Raw genomic sequence first — 22534 nt, forward strand, 5'->3', positions numbered from 1 at the left:
ATCCATAACTACAGAGAAAAAAAAGAAGACTAAACCACAGATGACTGCTATGAGACATAAAAATGTGGGTTTGAAAAATGTTTTGGTGCTAGGCTAGAATAGCTCAGGTTTTGCATATGTTGCTGAAAAGATGAAAATATTAGCAAACTGTCTGTGGAAAAGAACATTTATCATCAACAAATTTTATTTGAATGACACTCCTGGTCCTTGTGTTATGCTAGGCATAAACCTCATGTCTTTTGGGATTGCTGCATCAATGCTAGATGAAAGAAGAACACTTCTCATCAAACACCAGTACCTTATTAATGAGAAATCATATGATTAATCAATCTGATTACTTAGAAGTCAATTTATCTGCAGTGCAACTGCTAGCCAAATGAAAATAAGATTACTGTGAGTACAGTTTATTAATAATCCCCAGTATGCCATTGATTCAACTTGATTATAACACAGCAGGCATGTGATGCACAATATTACAAAGACATTAAACCAGCCTGACAACAGTGAATACAGAAGAGGTTTATGCTACTGGATAAGGCACAGAAATCCTGAAGTGTTAGTGACCACTCAATTTGCAGATCTGCAAGGAATAGTTTATTTTATTGTAGATAAATAAAACTGCTGTAATTTTCCAGTATTCAGCTCTTAGGGCAGTTGAGATCACCTGAAAGAGTGAGTCAGTGTGGAGTTGAGACCTCGTAACATCCAAAACAACCTCTTGAACTTCCTCACACCGAAAAGTAATTTAGCAGACACAGAGGGGAATTCAGGTTCCCCAAAGGGACACCAGTCACACATAGCTCATGAAGCTGTTTCACCCCACTGCCATCTCCCAAGACTGCAGTAGATATGATCCTATTTTGAACACATATCTACAGTGATATATATTCCCTGTGAGCATAGGTTATGGGCTGAAAATAACTTGAAAAAATTCTAGTGCTTCTTATTATTTCATAGATTTTATTATTCTGTAGATTATTCTTGTCTAGTTTTTTGACCACAAAATTGTCTTTCTTCATATTTGTCTGACAACCAAAAACATCTTCTTTCAAATATCTTTGTTGTCTTAATTGTGCTTGAAGGGAAAAGTGCAGTATAGATATATAAAAATGTTAGAGAGGGAGGAAAGGAGGAAAGGGGAAAAGGAAGTTCCCTGTTTGCTAGGTAGGGGAATGGGAAGAGACAGAAGGGTGTTAAAAAATCACCTAGGTTTAAATAGAATTAATTATTATAACTACTCTGCTAAGCCAGGAGATGAGGAAAGTGTCAGTAATGTCCAGAAGTCATTTGGTGAGTACCAAGGAAAATGCACATGTACAATCCAAAGCTGCTGGCATTAATTAATCTCCACAGTGAGAAGTCAGAAGTGCAGAACAAGAACCCTTCAGGATCTGTCATTAAGCAGTAGCACCTCAGCATCCCAATTGCAGAAGATTGGGTCAGGAAGTGGAAAGAAAAGCTGATTGATGCAGACTATCTTTAAAAGTTAAGGCAGTCAAATGCCTTTTCAGTGAGGAAAAAGCAAATCAGTGACATAAACTAGATGAGCACTTCCACAGTCAACCTGTGGGCCTAAAAAGAACATTAACTCTCTGATGCACCCAAGTCCTATCAGGAAAAAAGAGGATAAATGGAAAGTATGACCTATATATGATATACCAAGGTAAGAATCTTCTACTTTGTATTCAAGAAATACCTGGAAAACATAAATTGGCAGTTTTAATATCATATTTCAGCACATTTCTGGCTTTCCTGGGGGTTTAAGACTACTGCAAACCCAGCCACTACTCTACTATGTTCAGATCTTTTCTGAACTATGACTGGTGGATTGTCTTTGTTTAATGTGGGGGAAGGTTCTTCTTTCCTCTCACAGAAGGCTCCCCTGGTCCCACTTTCCCCTCTGGTACCAAAACCCTTGCAACACAAACTAAAAACACCATGCCACTAATCCATCTACTGCATGTGATGACACTAGTGAGAACAAAATTTACTTTTGTGATCCAATCTGCTTCTCTAATTTGTAGATTTTATAACAAACCTATGAAAATGAATAAACTGTGGAGTTAATAAGGCTTCAGACACCAAAAACCACACCTTTCCAGGGGTTTTATGCTTAGACCTGGCAAAAAGGGTGCAGTGATTTAGAGTTCCTACACTGAAATCCAGGAGCATTCTGGTAAAGTATTCTGGAAAAATAATCTACCTGCATCTGCCAGGGGAAAAGAAAGCTCTATTTGGTTTACTCACAATAACTAAGGCTAAAATAAGGAAAGTCTTGACTGTTTGCAGTCTTTGAGTAAACTGAATAATCAGATTTGGTTCCCTAGAAGATACTGAACAGAAAGCACTTGCTCAGGAGATGCATTTTAAGAGCTTAAGCCTGGAGACTTCTTAGATCAAGGAAAACACAGAAATGCACATGAAATGTAGAAGGAGATGAAAACAGAGCTAAACAAATTAAAAACAGAATAGACCAACTATCCATAGTCCATAGACCAATCATGGACTAAATGTTCCATGGCAGTTTATGACATAAAAAGAAACTAACCAACATCCCTATACAATTGATTTCCCCATATTCTGCCTCTCTTCCAAGCTTTGTCAGCCTTGGAAGACCAGATCTATTAACGCTTCACCCCAGATTTAGCCAGTTGCATCAAATCAGAATAGTTTACAAACAGAAATATGTAGAGTATATTTTGAGCTCTGGTAATCAACAGTTTCTAATTCAGACATGGAGTAGGGAAGGTCCTAACAAAAATATACATAAAGTCATCAGAGAAGTCTGCAGGTTTTGGGGATTTTTACTTCATGAAAAGGGTAGAATCCATTCCCATGCCCACTGGCCATGATGCAAAATTCTCCAAACCAATTGAAGTCTATTAAATACATTCAAACAACCTGGAATCATATCTACAAGTATTTAGAGGGAAGAAAACTTGACCCAGGACCAAGCACTACAGCATGGTAAGAACTAATATTACTCCTCTTCCTTCAATCCCTTACAGCCTGATATAAACTTCCATATAAACCAGCAGTCAGTCACATACCCTTTTTTTGGAATTAGGCATAGCCCCACAACAGTTTCTTTTCTAGCTCTGAATTTTATTTTTTTTTTAAAGTTAAGCCAAGAGAAAATAGCTTTTGCTCATTATCATGCATCATGCATAGGCAAAAAGGCCATCATGGTCTATTAAATTAAAACACTCAACTCAAGAACAGATGTCATGACTTATGGAGGTTTCTGAAGCTAAGCAAATGCACATCTGGCCATGTGGACTGTGCAGAATTATATTTATGATGGTTGGTGTGTGGCATTCTGATGACTGCAGGGTAGCAGTGTGCTAAAGCCAGTTCTTGGCAGAGCAATTTCCTTTTGGTATTTCATAGTTCATCTGCTAGGATAATAATAATTGTATTGGCTCTGACTGGGATGGAGTTAACTTTGCCCATGGCAGCCCTCCCAGTGCTGTGCTGGGCATTGGTGGCTGCAGAGGTGCTGGTGGCACTGCAGTGTTTTGGCTCCTGCTGAGCATGATGCCTCAGGTTTTAGCTTTTATATTTTCAGATTCTGTACTGCTTCAGTGTGTAGTTCTGAGCTTCATATTAGGGGATGGTAAGCTCTCTGCACAGAGCAGGTAGACAAAACAATTCCTTCTCTAGCTGTGGACCAAGGACAAATGATCCAAATTTTAGGCCCAAGAGCATAAACAACATGGACTGAAGACAGAAAAACAAGGATGGGACTTCATAAGCTACAGCTATAATTGGACAATTAACTCCAATATGCAAATGGACCAGAACTTATAAAAGTGAGAGACCTCATGTTTGGTCACCCATTTTTTGTGACCATTTTGGGTTCATCTTGGGTGTAGCCCTGGCTGGGTTCTTGTGCTGCCCAAGGTGTATCCATGGAGGCCTTTTAATAAATCCCCACTTTATTCTTTAGCTCTGTTTGGTCTCTGTTCTAGGCAGCCTTGACAAGGCATCAAGCACCAGCACCAGCACTGTCTCCAACATTCCCCCATCAGCAGGGTGGGAGTGAGCAAGACCCTGGGAGGGGACACAGCCAGGCCAGCTGACCCAAGCTGGCCAAAGGGATATTCCATACCATAGGATGTGTGCTGAGTAATAAAAGCTGAGGAAAAGGAGGTGAAGGGGGAGCATTCACTGTTATAATGTTTGTGTTCCAGAGAAACCACTTCACACCCTGAAGCCCCACTTCCCAGGAAGTGATTTGACATCACTTGCTGATGGGAAGAGAGAATGAATCTTTTGTTTTCCTTTGCTTCTGCACATGGCCTTAATTTTGCTTCATTAAACTGACTTTACCCACAATTTTTCTCTATTGCACCCTGTCCTGTTGAGAAGGGGAATGATAGAATGTCTTGGTGAGCACCTGCCTTCCAGTTAAGGTCAACTCACAGTTATCCTGCCATTAAAAAAAATTAGTCACAGAGATAGGTAGAAGATAGAGTTTCCAGCTAAGGAAGAAAATTGGGAAGGAAATAAGTTTGGGGTTTTTTTTTTTCTAATTACAACAGACCAAGATTCTCCATGATAAAAAAGCAAAAATGGGAGGGGAGAACTTTCCATTTCTCTTATTTTAACAGAAACTTATCTAGAGGATAATGAAAATAGGCACCACTCTCCAAAGAAGACTCTCTCTAATGTGATGAGATTGGCCCAAAATACAAACAGTTATTTAAATGTCTATGATGTGTACCAGAGAGGCAGAGTTTGAGGTCAGTTTGTTTGCCAAAAGCATACACTGACCCAATGTTTGGGATAGCAGCCTCAGGCCAAACATTCTCTCAGCCCTCGTTAATTCCCTGGTAGTTCCTCTGTACTAACTGCTCTAGGCTTGCATATTTTTAATATTTATACAGAAAAGCTTTGACAGGAAAGGTTGAGGGAAGCTGAGGGCAGCATGTTAATCAGAAGCCTTGAATCAAGGTTTCTTAACAGGTTAATGGTTGCAATATTCTGGGGTGAGTTTCTAGGGCTGAGGAAACATTTTTGACTTAAAAAAACCAACAAAAAACCAAAAATACTAGCACTTAACATAAAAAAGAAATTAGAAAAAAGATCAACAAAAAAATCAATGAATCATTTTAAAACAACCAACTTTCTTTTAAAAATTGCACAAAAATTGCACCTTTTTACCTGTGGTAAGTAGCAAGATAAAAGACACACACTAACTGTGGGACCTGCATTGTGTGTAACACCCTGTCACCAGCACACACAATACTCTTGGACACAAAACCTTCTTCCATAACATCCTTAATAATGACTCATATCCTCTGACTGTCATACACAAGAACTGCAAGCCAGGACCTTTTCCTGAATAATTAATTTCACCTGACATCAGACACCTGGTCAGGTGAATCCTGTCTTAAAAGTGTCACTATCTGGGGGGGGTATATGCATACATCTTGAACCATGAAATGGCCCATGGAGGTGGGGACTGAACACCCAGGAATTGTGTAGCCAAGTGCCAGGTGGTTCATGCAGAAATGTTTGAAGGGTCATTCTTCCAAAAAATCCCTCTATGGGAAATATAAAACCATTACATGTTCTCCACAGACAATGTGGATGCTCTGTGTGATGGAATTGAGGTAAGACATCATTCCTCATCCTCCTTACCTCTGAAGAAGTGGGCTTGCAGTAGCCAGCTCCAAACACTAGATTTTCTAATGACATACTGGACTGGTCTGGTCCTGCCTCCAGGTTGCCTTTACCAAGCCATGAACCTTTGCCTGGACGAGCAAAACTAGAAGGAGAAAAATTGAGAAGAAAAAAGTAATCAGAGGAGCATTGTTAGAGAAGAATCATTGTTGTCCCAGTACTATTTCCTTCTTAGAAAAGATTTACAATTTTGGTGAGTTTTGCTTTTGTTTATTTCAAGTTGAACTGTAAATTCATGTTTTCCTTGAAAATGGTCATTGCCCAGTGTGCAGTAATGTGAATGAAGTTTGTTTTCTAGGCATTCAGTCAGGTGATTTGACTGTTATCTTTAACTCACTCCTTTCTCTGCTATTTTACAGATCTTTCTCCAGCATAACATCTCATCAACACAACCTTTCCATCTACCCACACAGATCACATTCTTATGCCACCTCTCATCAGCTTGCACCTTGATGGATGCAACATCTTTGTCTTTAACCACACTTTTGTCTTTAACCCTTCCTCTCTGAGTTGTGCATGATCTCTCCTAATTACTGATATCTTTTCTAGCTCATCCCAAACTTATAGTAGATTGGAAGTTTGGTTGCCACTTCTCACTCTCCCATGGCATTAGCTTTCAGCACCAAAAGGATAAGACTTCAGCCAAAAAAATCTTTATTTTTTCTGGGTGCAATGTGATTTCACTGTTATCCAAATTCTTCCTCAAAAAAAACTGTCAGAATGTAAGTTGTTTTATTCTCAGTGCTGACTATTGTGGTTAGTGCTCCCTTCTGGCTATATTTGTACATTTGCTGTTGAAGACCAAGAACCCATTAAGGGTGGAATAACCTGTCTGAAGTTTACTCAGCATCAAGCCCACCAGAGTATTGATGCACAGTCAGGGCTCATACTTTGGACTAATCTGAGCAGTACTTACACCCCAGTTAATGATGCCTTTATATTCATTGGAGAGGAACTGGCATTTCCAGCATGAGTCATCTCTTGCTGAAGCAGTGATATCAAACAGATCAGAGGAATTTTACCCTCCAAGTATTTAATTCTAATTGTGGACTGTAAAGAGAGGCTGGATGACTGTCTCATCAACAACTGGAGATGAGATAACCATACTGTTAGTCCTTCTGATAACACATGCTGTACACAAACTACATCAATATTTCAAGAGGGAAATTAGTCTACTTGTGGGGAATGCAATGAGTCAAATTACCAACTGTGATCACTAAAGTGCAATGAAAGCAACCAGAAATGTTCTTAAAAAACATGCAGAAAAAGGTGGAACTGAAATTATGAACTGTAGAGGAAAAGGAAAAACACATTTGCTGTTTGTACCAAGTGCAGATGCAATGCCACTGGCTTTGTGCTACAGCTCTCAAACTGGGATCACCATCCACAGGTATCTGATGCCCATCCAAGAATCCCAAATCCCCTTGTACCCAGGAGACCTGGTCTTCTTGAAAGAATAAAACCTTCCAGGATGGAGAGCACAAAAAATATCTTAAAACCATAATGTGCCAGAACTAGAAGCCACAGGGAAGTGCCACTCCTGCTGCAATGCCTTTCCAATCCAAAGTTATTTCTCTGTGTAGATGTGTATCACATGGTCACATCAGCTCAGATAAAACTAATAAAATGATATCTACACCAGATTCAGTTTTTAAGGACAGGTTGCCTTTACCAAAAAGTGCTGAGTGCTATACAGAAACACACAGAAAACAGAGAATCATAGAATCACAAAACATCCTGAGATGGAAAGGAGCCACAAGAATCACCAAAATCCAACTTTTGACCCTGCACAGGGCAGCCCCAAGAATCACACCATCTGCCTGGGAGTATTCCCAAAATACTTCTTGAATTCTGGAAGGATTTATAATAAAGATACAAACAAAAAAAAATTTGTTAATAGCCATACAAAAGGTGAGGTTCTTGTGTGAAAGAGTTTTGCAACATTGGAAAAAAGATCTCAAGCAAAATTACAAATTGGACCAGTTTCAGAAGGTTGAACACAAATCCCTGTCTTGTCTGTAGAACAAAACTGCTGCTTGTTATAGATAAATACTGGCAAAAAGGTCATTCCATAAGAAGGAGGATGGGGTAGAACAAATCAGCAAATATCTATTCTTGCTTATGTATATTTTAATTTATGTGATCAAAGCAATTTCCAGCTGGTTGCTTCTAAGCAGCAGGAAGGCTTTCCATGTATATCCTACATGCACCATTTAAGATAAAAGCAATAAATAAATAAACAAATAAATAAAGCTATTTCCAACAGACAAGAGCTATACACTGCTCTGAATAATTTCAGCTGTTATTGAACGATGTTGTCTGCTGTGGTCTGCTGGAAAGGCTCAAGAAACAAAAATAAAAAATGATTGCTGTGGTATCAGAGAGAGAAGCTTAAACAAATGTTCTGTGCACATATAAAAACTCTTCATTTGAATATGAGCAAAGCTTTCAAAGGTTTAAAGGGAAAGAAGAGCAGTTTTTAATGCCTTTTTTTGTTTATCGTTTGCTTTTAGAGCAGAGAAGGGGGTTTAATCTGCTGGTTTTATGGAAATTGATTTCACATAGCACTGTAAAACAAAAACCTTCTTTTGGGAAACGTGCCAAAACATCATCAGTCTGCTGAGGGTAAGTTTAAGTGGAAGGCTTACAAACTGCTGAGTCCCTCTAATATTATCTGAAGTACATTGTGATGGAAGAAAATTTTTATTAGCAATAACAGGTTCATTGCTACATCAATTATTTTTTCACTGTATTTATTTCTTCTAATTATTTCTGTAACCATTCTCATTTATATGAATCATGAACCTTGGTTACTTATGTGTCCATTTGGACTATCTATTTAATAGCAGTGATTTAATATCAACATTTAGATCCTTATCCAGTATGATAACCTCAGCTTTTAATTGGAGTCAGGATAAAAAAGGTCAAAAGAGGTAACATGTGTGTGTGCCCAAGAGGATTAAAGTGTGTGCATGCAGAACTATTAATATTTTCAGTGAAATGTTTCATGGGTTCTCTTTGAGCTGGCCTTTTGATAACCTTATCCATGAGACCATGAGCTGGTGAGGCCCTGGCTCAGGTTACCAAGGGAATTTGTAGATGCCCCATCCCTGGAAGATTTTAAGGCCAGCTTGGATGGGGCCCTGAGCCACCTGGTCCAGTGGAAGGTGTCCCTGCCCATGGCAGGGAATGAGATGATCTTTAAGGTCCCTTCCAACCCAAACCATTCTATAACTCTATGATTTTATACCCTTATCCTTCAAAGGAGTCTCCCAATTATTGCAGTAGTCATCTGTGGACACACAGTACAGTAAACTGCCTTGAAAAGTCCATTTTTTTTTCCCTTCATTACGGCCTGCAAGATCCAGCAATCAAAATTTAAGACCTTTCTGACTCAAAGGTTATATTCAAGCAATTATTTCCAGCAGTCATGGTTACCTTCTATGAATTTGTGTCCATGACTTTGTGATTTATACTTTTGGCCTCTGTAACATCTTTTGGAATGAATTGCTCATTGTAATAAGTGTTGAACTTTCTGGTTCTTTTGAACTTGCTATTGCAGAATTCAATGTGGCAACACTAGGTTCTTGTGTAGCACAAAATATTAAATTATCATTCCCTGTTTTTTTCTCTTCTGTGGACAATTATCTTACATATAAATGAAATTACAATTTCCTAGCATAAGAAACTGAATGCCCTTGATAAATGTTAATTCAGATGTGTTATTGAAGCAAATCCGAAAAATTACTTTAGGGTAGTTTAATAGAAAACCATGCTCTCTTTCAGATTCACCTGCCCAAAAAAGAAATACTTTTCTTTCATTTTTAGTTTTGTTTTGGGGTTTTGGGTCTTTATTTTTGTAGCAGGGAAGGGTTTAGTTGTTTGGGGATTTTTTGGTAAGCAAAACAATTTTTTTACAAAGGCAAGTTTTTATCAGAATGGGGGAAAAAATAGGATCTGATTCTTGCTTGGGGAAAAAAAAACCTACCTTGCACTATATAAATTATCAAACTGTATAAACAACCTTCATACACACATAATCATCATATTTCTAACGACAAGAAATTTCAATCTTGTGAGTAAACCAGGAGTGGAAATTTGAGAAATGAATTTGTGTCCCATTTAGGCCAGATCCTTGGAGAAACTACTTCTTTATATCTCAGTACCTTATACATAAAATACTACTGCTTTAAAAATTTAAAATATAAATCAGTCCCATAGAAATAGCATAACTCAGAATTAAAGCCTCACAGACCTCACTAACATCGCTTTGCATTTCACCAGTAACTGCCTTCTCCCACAGATCAGGAAAATTGTAGTGACAACACTGATTTCCCTCATTGTTTTAACTCAAACCTTTAATATAGTTTTTGGCCAAATCCTACTGGCACATTGCCATAGGGTACATGGGTGATCTGTTATTTTTTTTTTAAGAACAATCTGTGGATGTTTATGGATTGTGTTGCTCTAGACATGATCCTCTCTTACTCAAGGAGTTTCACTAAGGTTCTAATCTGTGACTGTAAAATGTTCTGAGCTTTTTGGGTAAAACTGATAAGGTTTATTAAAATTAAATTTTAATGAAAATACATATCTCTCCTTAGATACCAACAGAGTTGAGGGGGAATCTGTTTTGAAATCTTTAGTGATTTTTGACTGCTGGAAAATGCTGGCTCATTTGTCCTGAACTTAACCTTAGTTGCTATAAAACTTGAAAGCAGATAAAGCTATGTGGTGATATTTAATTTACTTTTGAGTGGGATTTTTCTTTTTAAATTTGATTCAGAAATTGTCATGCTTTTCTTATGTGATTTCTCAGCTGGTAGCACAGGAGAATGGCATGACAAAGTGGAGGTTTATCTTTGCAGATATGAAACAAACTACCAAATAAAAGAAAATTCAAAGGAAAAGCCACCCAGTTATAACAGATGTATTCCTAGAGGAAAATAATATAAACCAATATTCTTCTAATAAACATATTATGGAAGGAATAGCTCTTTACTGCATAAAAATTCTATTTCTTTCTACAGATTAATTTATTTGCTAATAGTGTGGAGAGGGGGAATAAGTGAAGAACTTTAGTCCCCAGTAAATGATTTGTTCAGTTTCAGACACAAGCTGCCCATAGGTAGGAGCCAGCAACACTTCCAGCTGTAGGAGAATGGACCTGCATAATCTGCACCCAGATTCAAGGTACACAAGGCAGCACAGTGTGTGTATCACTTATAGATGGTTCAGTTGTGCTTTTGAGGAACAGGAGAATGCCTGGAAATAAACAAATTTAGATGAGATAAAATTGCTCAAGAAGGGCCAGGCTTGGCCTAATTCCTCAGTGTAGGGAAGCAGAGAACAAGATCAGGGCTAGATCAGCAGTCTTTAAATACACTGTGCCCCTCTGATTCTGTTTCCTCTTCCAGAAAGAACAAGGTAAAGACACTGAAAAACTGAGTATCTGTGTCTTGGTTGCTCTACCAACAAAATTTATATTATATTATTTCCCCATCTCAGATTTCACCAAGATTTCTTGGTTTTTCACAGTGATTTGGAGATGAACAATTAAAAATTCAATGTTAACAAGTAAAATCCTGAAAGCCTACTCTTTTTTTTTTTTTTTTCACATAAACTTATGTCTGGAATTGGGGAAAGGAATAGAAAGTTGAGGAGAATCCAGAAAGCTGGGAAAAATAAACCCCTCTCATGTGTAAGCAAGGGGAAACAGGTTTGCCAGCTGCCCATGGCAAAGGATCTGCTTATCTGCAGCAATTTCAAGACTGGCTTTTTTTAATTTCCTTGGTGGATTGGGTTTTCATTCTTTGGGAAGCAGTGAAGAGCTCTCTAGAATTAATGAGCCATGTTTCTTGTGTTTGCCTCCTAAGTGAGTCCAGTGTAAGTAAGGCACTGTGCTTGCAGCATGCCTGAGACTATGCAGACCTCTACACCACAGACCCACCAAAGTTTCCTTGGGGAAAAAAATGAAATATTCCTTGAAGTCTGAGTTATGCTGGAGCAAAATATCTTTCCTAACAGCTGCAGCTGGGCTAATGAGCACTGGCTGCACTCACAGCCCTGGCTAGTGACAGGGAGCTAAGGGAGAAGTCAGTGCCTCAGGCCAGAAACCAAACTCATCCATACAAATGAGAAAACTTGAGTGTAAAGCCCCCACTCCTCCTCCTCCTCACCTTCCTCTTACAAGTATCTGCTCACATTTAGCCCCTGGATCTTAGGTAAGAGAATGGAAGGTATTCAGGCTGTTTTTGGAGGGCAGTGCCTCATCAGGGGTGCAGACTCAAGCTTGGACATCGTTCCCTTTTTTTGGTTATCTTTTGACAGGCTCACCTGCTCATCTCCTGTCACCCTGGGTAAAATGAGATTGCCAGAGGCAAGCTCTCAACTTTCCAAAGAGAACTGCCACTTGTGTTATATTAGGATGTGGCATCCAGCTCTGGCTGTGGGTTCTGCTCTATTTCTCCCACATTCTAGAAGTCTGAAATACAACTCCATGATCTGCAGGTGCCAGAAGCACTCAGTGCAGACACCACAGCCAGCACAGCAGCTGTCCCTGCTCTGCCCCAGCACAGCTCCAGCCCTGGTGTCACAGTGTCCTGCTGTGCCTTGTCAAAGGGTTTGGGCTTAGGTACCCCACACATGTGAGGGGAGAAGTGTTTCAGGTCAAGACAACAGCTATCACAGCCACTGGCCCTACATTGCAGTTCTCCCCTATTATTCCACTCCTGCCTGGAAAGGAAAGTCTTAAACTTGGTCCCTGGCAGTCCAGCTTCCTGAGCCACTCATGGGGTGCTTTTTAGAGAAGTCAAAGATCTCTAAGGATCAGAGAAAGAGTTTTTAACCAAGATCTGGCTCAGTGCTCAGCAAGGACAAGTAAAACCAAGCAGTCCCTTCTCTGCTGCAAAGGGATGCAGCTGCCCAAGGAGCAAAGAGATGAGGCAATCCAAGCCCCAAAGCATCACACCATGCTTGTGGTCATCCCACAGGTCCAGCAAATATGATTGCTCTGGAGATAAGTGGGCCCACAAGACCCTCATGAGGTTCAACAGATCCAAGTGTCACCCCCGAGTTTGGATATTCCCAGGTGAGAGTACAGACTGAGACTCACTGAGAGAGCCCTGCAAAGAAGAACCTGAGGGTTCTGGTGGATGGAAAACTGGAGAGGAGCCAAAAATGTGCAGCTCAGAAAGCCAAGCACGTCCTGGGCTGCATCCAAAGCTCCATGAGCAGCAGGTGAAGGGAGGGGATTCTGTTCCTCTGCCCTGCCCTTGTGATACCCCACCTGCAGTGCTGCTCTGGGATAGTGTGGACCTCTCAGAGCAGGCTCAGAGGAGGCCACAAAAGTGATCAGAGGGCTGGAGCATCTCTCCTCTGAGGACAGGCTGAGAGAGCTGGGATTGTTCAGCCTTGAGAAGAAAAGGCTCCAGGGTGACTTTGCAGCACCTTTCAGTACCTAGGAGTAGCTTATAAAAAAGAAGGAGAGAGATGTTTGACAAGGGGAGGTAGTGATAGGACAAGGGGAAATGGTTTTATACTGAAAAATAGATTTATTTCAGATTTCAGGATTTTTTTTTTTTTTTTTTTTACTGTGAGGGAGGTGAGGCCCTGGTGCAAGTTGCCCAGAGAAGCTGTGGCTGCCCCATCCATGAAGTGTCCAGGCCAGGTTGGATGGGGCTTGGAGCAACCTGGGACAGTGGAATTTATCCCTGCCCATGGAAGGGGAGTTGGAACTTAAATATCTTTCAGGTACTTTCCAACCCAAACCATTCTATGGTTCTGTGCTAACAAAGCTGGAGATGAGTTCACTCAAAGTCTGCCTCACCACCTTCCTACTCAGCCTCTCACTTTCTCAGTAAGTCCACAAAGCCATTAGCAGTTGCCATAAACTTGGACTCTGTCAAAAAGCTGTGTTACACTATTTAGAAAAGCTGAACCACAAAATTCCCATCCAGAAGCCTGCAAATGATCCCAGACATGTGAATTTCACTCATTCTCAGGCTGGTAAAAGTTGAGGGCTTCAAAGTCTCAAACCTAATGTAATATTTATTATATCAGAATTTTCAACCAGGACAAGCATCAATATCAAAATGTTCACTTGTCAAAGAAGCAGGAGGTAATGGAGGCACCCTGGAAAGGTTTCCCCAGCAGGAGCTGTTTGTGAGTATGCACCACACTGAAGGAAAAAGCCTGGATTGGTCTTGCTGGTTTTCCTCTTTAAACACAAACAACATGGAAGAACTTGAACAAGAGTATCTAATTTTTTATCAGAGCTGACAAAATATGAAAAGCTGAGTCCACTTGGTATGTATGAGCTGATAGATGTGCTTCAGGTAAAGTGGTGTTGCAGGAAAACTTTAATATAGCAATGAATTTCAATTTTACATAATTATTTTCAGGGTAGGTCTAGAACTGTTGCAATTTTACATATGGGTCTGCAGATATGTGTAGGAATAATGTGTATATACACACAAGGTATGTGCCATGTTGGAACAGTTCAAGGTAGCAAATGAAACCACAGTGAAACACTGCTAGATATTTTTTTTTTTCCTTCATAATATAATTATTCCCATCCTTGGATGTGTTCCAGGCCAGCCTGGATGGGGATCTCAACAGCCTGGTCTGGTGGGAGATGTCCCTGCCCATGTCAGGAGGGCTGGAACTAACTGATCTTTAAGGTCCCTTCCAAGCCAATCCATTCTGTGATTGCATGATTTGGGGTTTATTTTTTCTTATAATGTGACAAAAAAACCCCACAACTCTATAGTCATTCAGGTTCTATTGTGTTATGAAAAAAATCTGATGGTATACTTAATTTTTTTATACTTCTAATAAACTCCAATGATAAATGATAAAAAGGTAAGTTCTGAGCTGTGGGAAACCCAAATAGGTTTTAATTGGCTGGTTTTGTTTTAGAGTGCTTGGAAGTGCCATTTATTTTACATTACTGTCTTCATCCTGATTTATACATAGAGAATGCATGATATAAAAACTCTTTGGGTTTGGAATATTTATCAAGAAGTAGATAAATCCTCACTATCCCTCTTTAAAATGATTTTATGGGCTTAAGCAAATGATTTTATGGGCTCAAGAAAATGAGACTATATATTGTGTTGCCAAAAATCTTCATTCCACCACATTAAGTAAATACATTGTATAGTTCACAAATACCCACAAAATAGTACTTTAAAAGCTATAATAATCTGACTATGGAGCAGTTGCTCATCATGTGATTTATGCCTAATAAGAGTAACAAGGCTGTGCATCCCCATTCATTAGAGGATAACACAGAACTGGAAACAGTCATTAAGCCTCTTAAGCTATTGTTCTTTCATCCTTTCCTGTAGTAGAAAAATGAGCAAATTATCTGATCAAAACTCTCTGGTTAGAAGTAATCTTTTACAATCTAATTCACTGTTTAAAAAGTCAACACACAGAGAATCAGAGATACAGCAGTTACCTGTATCACATCAGCAGAACACAGATATGTCACTGATCTGCTGGTATCAGACACATCCCTGTCATGTCTCACAGATTCATTCAGCCTTAGAATGGTTTGGTTTGGAAGGGACCTTAAAGGTTATCTTGTTTCAACCTTCCTGCCATGGGGCAGGGACATCTTCCACTACACAGGCTGCTCAAAGCCCCATCCAATTTGACCTTGAACAGTTTCAGGGATGGGGCTTCCATAACTTCTCACAATCTCAGTCACAGCCTCTTACAATCCCAATTCATTCTGTGGAATCATGTTCAAGCAATGCCTTTACACTGATAGAGAACTGAAGCAAAGAAGAATTAAGTCAAAACACCAAACCTGAGGAAAAAAAAAACTCTACAGATTTGTCTTTCCTTTTTGACACCATGCTCTTTGCACAATATTTGACAAAATTAAAATTTCTTGGTCATTTCATACGAAAGACCTTGCTGGAGTTAAGGGAAGCTGAACAAATCTGAATGCTGCATTTTGCTTCAAAACCAAAGGAGTTCTCTCCCTCCCTTCCAGCCCTCTCTATCTCATGGTCTGACAAGATTGGCCTCGAGGTAAATTGTTAGAAAGACCTTTGCTTCCCTTCACCTGCTCTAAATATTAGAAGATATTGACCTCCAGCCCTGTTTTACTTAAAGTAGTTCTGAATTATTTTCTTGTCATTATGATTCAGATAACACAAAGCACACCTAGACCCCATGGCAGCTGGTATTATAGTGCTGCACAGTCGAGCTAAATGAAGCTGTAAAGGAAAATCCAGTGGAGCCTTAGCCAGCACTGACTCCTGTGTGCCTCCTCCAAACCACTTCATGAATTATGCTCATGCACAGAGGCCATGGATGAGTCTGGCTGTCCTGAATGCTTTAAAAATCATCAGAGAGAAAAAATGTAAAAGCTTTTAGTTGCTTTTAGACTAAAGAGGAAAAACAACCAAGGAAAACACAATTTGAATTTTCCCCATTACAGGTGGGGAATAGAGACCAAGGCTAATCCAAACTCTTAACCTCTTCCCCAAAATTTTGATATTTTTTTACCAGATCCCCAGTTTCATACCAAGGGAAGAGGTCTGTGTCACAGTTTAGTTCTAAACCCCAATCCCCAGCCTATCAGCCCAGGACCAAAAAAACCTTTAAATTAAATTATCCTCTCTGCTTCTCCCATCCAATGAACAAACTGTATGAGAGAACTCAGCAGAGGAAACTCCTCTGCCTTCCCACAGCCATTCCTGTGCCCATTACCTGATCAGAGGCTGGTGCAGAGCCACCAGGGAGGCGTGCACCGTGACGGAGACCACAGAGAGGTGGAAATAGTCGAACATGACGGGAACGTGGTGGTGTAGCCCTCGGCGGGGGTGGAAGTGCAGGCACAGAGTGCGGCTGCTGATCATGGGGATGGCTGGCACATCCCTCAGCCTGCAAGGGAAAGGGGTTTGCAGGGGTCAGTGAAAGGCTGAGCTGGCACAGCCTGTAATGTGCTACAGGCAGCAGACAGAGATGGCTTGAGATGAAATTTTATCACTCCCCAGCTTCGTAAGTGTTAATGTAACTGAAGAGCATCTTGTGCTATGCTCGTGCCAAACTTAAATATTAATACTAATGTAGATGTAATTAATATAAACAGAAATACAAAAACCATAAAGAACATATGCAGAGTTACATATGAATATACAGTATACAAGAAGAACAGATGTGACACAGTTCTAGTTTTCCCTGGTGATTGCCCTTGATGTCCAGATATGCACTAGTAGGTACATCAAGATCTAAATAGCAGAAGCAAATGCATTTAGCAAAGTGTTCAGTTTATTTGAGTCTTCATAGATGGGACACCGCACTGCTCATGTGGGGCATTCACATTATCTGAAAAAATCCCTTCGCCCAGGATTTTTCTCCTGGGAAGCTGAGAAGCCTCAGAGAAAAGGAAAACAGTTCTTATCTCATTTGCTTCTCCTGTGTTTTGCTCATGTGGAATGTGTTTGGAGATTGTTTACCCACAGGTGATTTCATTGGATTCTAGTGTGAGTTGTTTTGACTCTTTGGCCAATCAGGACCAAGCTGTGTCAAGACTCTGGAAAGAGTCAGGAGTTTTTCATTATTATCTTTTTAGTATTTTAGTAAGTATCCTTTCTGTATTCTTTAGTATAGTATAGTATTTTTAATATAATATAGTATCATAAAGTAATAAATTAGTCTTCTGAGAACATGGAGTCGGATTCATCATTCCAGCCTTTGTTGGGGCATTTCCCAGCGAATACAACACTTGTGTTCTTCTGTGTAAGAACAATCAACTCAGGCAATTTGTGAGAGTTAGAAGCAGTCCTATGTCAGACACAGTTAAAATATTCTGAGCACCTTTCCAGTTTGTCAATCTGAAAAAAAAAAAACTTTTTGGAAGAGACCACAATTCAAAAGAGAAATTGAACTGCCAAGAAACAGTACAAGTTCGATTAGCTTCTCTGGGTTTTGGGTTGGTTTCTTTCTTTGTTTTTTCAGTAAATAAAAGTCAAGACTTTAATTAAAAGTTTGTTTATAACTATTCAGAATAACTATCCTAGTGTGCAGTCAACCACATGATATCTGAGTCATCTACAGGACAGGAGACTGAGCTGTAAACCTGGAGCACACCTAAACAGATCCTCCCAATGCAAGTGAAACTTCTAAAGAGGAATTATTTTAAGGCATTAAAGACACATCTGAAGCCAATTGTTTTCCAGATCTTAGAAAACCTAGGAATAGATGGCTGAGTGGTGCATGGCTAGTTCCAAGAAATGTTTCAATGATATTTGCAGAATATAATTTTCTAAAATTCACTACTTTTGTTTCTAGTAAATCACACTAATCTTTCAGGTGATAAAAGAAATTAGGTGTAGGGCTAGAGCACAATTCCATAACCTAAATGTTTCAGTTCTTTTTATTTTTGGCTATAACTTAATGCTTGTTTTTTCTCTCTTTAAGATCCATAAGCACTGATAGTTAAGTCCCCCCTGCCTGAGAGAACAAATTTTGTCTTTTTGTATCTTGACGCTAACAGAAATATGTGCTTGAAATTTGTTTGTGCGCTCTGTGGGTATGAACAAAATCCCGCGGGGACAGTCTGAGCATGAAACACAGTTCAGATGATTTCTCTGCATCCCCTCCCACTCCCCATAAATGCTACTCAAGTCACTGGAACTTTTCCCTGATTCAGTGAGGCTCAAAAACATCTGGGATCACACTTCCTGCTACGTCTCAGGAAGGGATGCTACTCCCCCTTCACCTAAGATTACAGAATCAAATTCAGTTAGAAGAAATCAAATTCTACAGGAAAACTACTTCCTCCTAAAATGTAGAGGCTATGTTCTAAATAGAAGAAAAGTGCTTAACATGTTCATAACTCCTGTCTTCGGCCAGAAAATACTTCATTGCCTCCTGAGATGAATGCATTCCTGAGTCACAGACCCTGACCATATGGAGGTCAGTGATGATATTCCCTTTAACAGCAGCAGAGATAGACAAACACTTAAAACCTTTGAGAAACTTACACTTCAAGGAGAAAAAAATGTTCTCCCTTTAAGCAGGAACATGAGATACACACTTCAAATACAGAGAGGAGAAACAGGAAAACTTCAACACTAAGGCAAATGGGAGCCTTATCAAAGCTCTCCTTTTTTAAAAAGGATTCATTTCATCAAAGTAATTTTCTGGTTGAACAGACCCCCACATTACCAACTGAGCTTTAAACCAGCACTTACTGTTGGTCACTATCAGTAAAGTGCAGGTCCAGCTTGAGCTGAAAATCTGCCTCATTCAATGCATCTTCCACCTGCAAAAAGAGAGACAAGGTTACCTTTGTAAGCTGGCACCTACAACACAGAAGGCACAGGTGGGTGGGTTTGTCTGATAAGAGCAAAGGCAAAACCACACAGCAACAGCAGCATGACAGCACAGAGGCAGTAAGAAGCAAATGTGACAGTGAGTTGAGGTAATTGCTGAAGGAGTCAGAGGGAACCAGAGCAGTCAGAGGTGTTTTCTGCCACCAGGGGCCATGGCATGTCAAAAAAATCACTCCAGACAAGAGGAACAAGAGAGCACCAAGTTTTGCATTTGTTGAATCCTCGCTCTTGTACACCGAGAGCCAGAAGAGCATTTCTGAGGCTGCTCTTCCTCACTGAGTGAGCCTTTATTTGGGATATCTTATCAGCTGAAAGAAAGCAAGGATTGGGTTTTCCTGGATGAGAAACAGCCACAGATCTGTTTGGTCACCTACCTGTAACTAATAAAATTTTCAAATTTTACAGCTTAAAACATTCAGAAATGGCTCAAATAATTCTGGAAATTTCTGATCATTCATCATTGATCTTTGAGTTTATGTCTCAGCAAACCAAGGCTTTCCTGCCCCACAGTGACTCTTTCAGGCCCTTATGAGATTCATGGAGGTAGTTTGTCATTGATTCTTATGTAGACCATTTTCTTTCCAAAACTCAAAGGCCTTGGTTGTTTTAAAAACTAAAACAGAAGTTTAACTTGTTACATGGCTGAGTGTGTCTGCATGTGGAAGGATTCTGCTCACCAAAACCACTGAAGAAATCATGTATGATTCACTGGTAGCTCCATTCTAACTCATCTAACAGGTCCCACCAGTAAAATTACCTATCTTTTATTGTTGATAAAATAGTTTTATTGGATTTTTGAAGACAGTGCTAGAGCTAGTAGTTCATTACCTTCACTGGGAAAGAAATAAATTGGATAACACATCCCAGCTTGGCACAGTTAAAACAACTGTAATCAATGGAAATAAATAAATTAGAATAGAAGAGGATTAAGCTGCCCAGCACTTTCTTATTCAATCCTTTGAAATGTCAATTCTTCCTCAATAAAAATAGGTTTAATAGAATAAAAAAAATAATTTTTAACAACCTAAATGGACATATGAATAAAAAAATTACACATTTTATAATCAAAATAGTTATTTTCTGTGAATGTAAACATCCTTTATAGCATGACAGAACACAGCAGGAGGTGCATAGAAATAAATGTGGAAAATTGAAGTTATTCACTGGGGGTGTGATATTATAAATACAACTTTTTTTGCCACAAAAAGGTGAGATATATGTGTTCTGTCTTATGTCAGTGGGAAGCAGCAAGCAGAGGCAGAGAGTGACCTGCTCCATCCTGAGGTACCCACTGGGGGAGGACAATTAATTTCTGTTTGTCCCTGTGTCTTTCCATTGACAATAGGTAGAGCTTAGAGAAATATCTTTGTCTAGATGCATTTGCATTTTAGATGGCTCAAAACAGGCAAGATGAACTCTGCTTTCCAAAGGTGATCATCGTCTTCTAACAACAGAGTAGGGACTACACTAAAAATGCACTGAAGGCAACATCAGAGGAATCTACCCTGCCCTGACAGATAGGATTCATAAAATAAATAACATCAACCATGTTTAGCCAGGTTTTCCAAAGGTGAAACTGCATTGACAATGTACAATCTTTTCCTGTTGAGGTAAGAAAATTGAGATTCAAGGATTTGTTGTTCTTTGAAGAAATTCTGAAAGATGGTAAATTTAATTCCTTCTGAAGTAATATGGTATTTCTTCTAGCATGGCCACAGGCATAGAGATGTGAAGGGAAAATTCCCTCTTCTATATACTGAAAATGTGTTTCTCTTTTGTGATTGCCTCAAAATACCTGGAAGTATGCCTTTCATTTAAAAAAAATACAACAAAAAACAACAACAACAACAGCAAAAAAAAAACCAAACCAAAACCACAAAACAAAACCAAAAAAAAAAAAAAAACCAAACAAAAAAACTCACAAAAAACCCCCACCTTTTTCCTTTTTAATGAGTTGCTATAGGTAAAAATCACAGTTGCTGGCAGTGCCAAAAAAAGTAATCATTACTGAAGCTACATTCTGAATTTAAACTAGGAATTCAGTACAGTGCTTCAGACAAAGCAAACCTCCTCCTCCTCCTCCTCCAAATAAAGGGGATGAAATTTTGGGTCCGTGCCCAGCCCTGCTGAGCAGCTGCAACAGCTCCTGAGATCTGAGTGTGTGCTCCAAAAAAGTTCAGTAACTGGTGACACTCACCCCAAACACCTTGAGGCACTGAGCAGATGCCTGAGAGACCAAGAGACACTCTTCCCTGCATGGGGTCATGCAGTAAACTGCATAAATTAGATAGTTTTAATCCCAAAACTGAATTGAAATCAGACTGATCAGAATAGTGCAAAATCCCTGTTTTAGGATGGAAATAGGGATATTCTATTCCTATCTGTTGGAAGTGGGGCACTTATTTTCTGTTCATTGGGCAGTTTTTCTTTATCTCTTTCACAACTAATCCTCCCTCCAGGAGATCTTCTGCTCATGGACCATTGAGTGCCACAGCATGGCTGATAAAATTACAGCATCCCACTGGGAGATGCTCCGCCCAGGGGGAGGAGCCAAGCATTCCTACCTGGATATAATCTGAGCTTTGGAACTCCACAGTATTCCCAGAGGAGCAGCTTTCTTCTCCACTGGATTCCCAGAGGAAGATCAGGCCCATCGACACCACCTCTGGACCTTCAGAGGAAAACTCCACCCTTCTCCAGGATCCCTGCTCCAACAGAGCCACAGCTGGCACTGCAAGAAGGCTGCAGCCACCATTCCATGGGACTGCTACCAACATCCCATCCCACAGGGTGTCAGGTCAAATTTTGACTCTGTCAATAGGGTTTTTTTTGTTCGCACTATTATATTTGGGGTTTTTTTTAGTTTTCCTAGTAAATAGCTGTTATTCCTATTCCCATATCTTTGCATGCGACCCTTTTAATTTCAAAATCATAATAATTCAGAGGGAGGGTGTTTACATTTTCCATTTCAGGAGAGGCTCCTACCTTCCTTAAGCAGACACCTGTCTTTTCAAACCAAGACAATCCCACATAAAACCGATCCCACATAAAACCGATAAAACCTACAGAGGTAATGTTTTCCTTTTCCCCTCCCTAATATTTAACTATTTAGCCAGAGTGTCAAACTGGATGATCTGGATGTCCCAGATCACTTAAATTTCTCTGGAAAATACAAAATCTAATATACTGTCTTATTCCAGCTTGCCTTACTCTGTCTTCTCCCTGCTACTAAATTTTCCCTGAACAGGGCCAGCAAGGAAGAAGCCAGACCAGTTATGTATTCTACTGCAAGATGAAAGAGGCAAAGCTTCTTCTCTAATAAAAAAGAAAGCAAAAGCCTATGAAAATAAATTAGAGTTCTTTGTAGCAATAAATTCTGCCCTGCAATATTGTTTCCTTTGAATTAAAAAAATGCTGTATTCTGGGACAATACAGAAAAAGACATCAAATAAACCAAAGAGTGTTAAAGCACTATTTATATGGTGAAA

The 22534-nt window shown here is 39.6% G+C and overlaps 1 protein-coding gene across 1 annotated transcript in view; it reads right to left on the reverse strand.

Annotated features, from left to right (window-relative positions):
* The window catches only part of FAM135B (family with sequence similarity 135 member B), a 201622-nt gene that overhangs the window by 55829 nt on the left and 123259 nt on the right, over nucleotides 1–22534 (reverse strand). The window contains exons 5-7 of the mRNA XM_036401048.2: nucleotides 18906–18976; nucleotides 16417–16590; nucleotides 5647–5773 (exon numbers count right to left, since the gene is read on the reverse strand). Of these exons, the coding sequence (XP_036256941.1) occupies nucleotides 5647–5773; nucleotides 16417–16590; nucleotides 18906–18976 (372 nt within the window). The remainder of the gene's footprint in view (nucleotides 1–5646; nucleotides 5774–16416; nucleotides 16591–18905; nucleotides 18977–22534) is intronic.

This window comes from Molothrus ater, chromosome 1, assembly GCF_012460135.2.
Source record: "Molothrus ater isolate BHLD 08-10-18 breed brown headed cowbird chromosome 1, BPBGC_Mater_1.1, whole genome shotgun sequence".
In the NCBI taxonomy this organism is placed as follows: Eukaryota; Metazoa; Chordata; class Aves; order Passeriformes; family Icteridae; genus Molothrus; species Molothrus ater.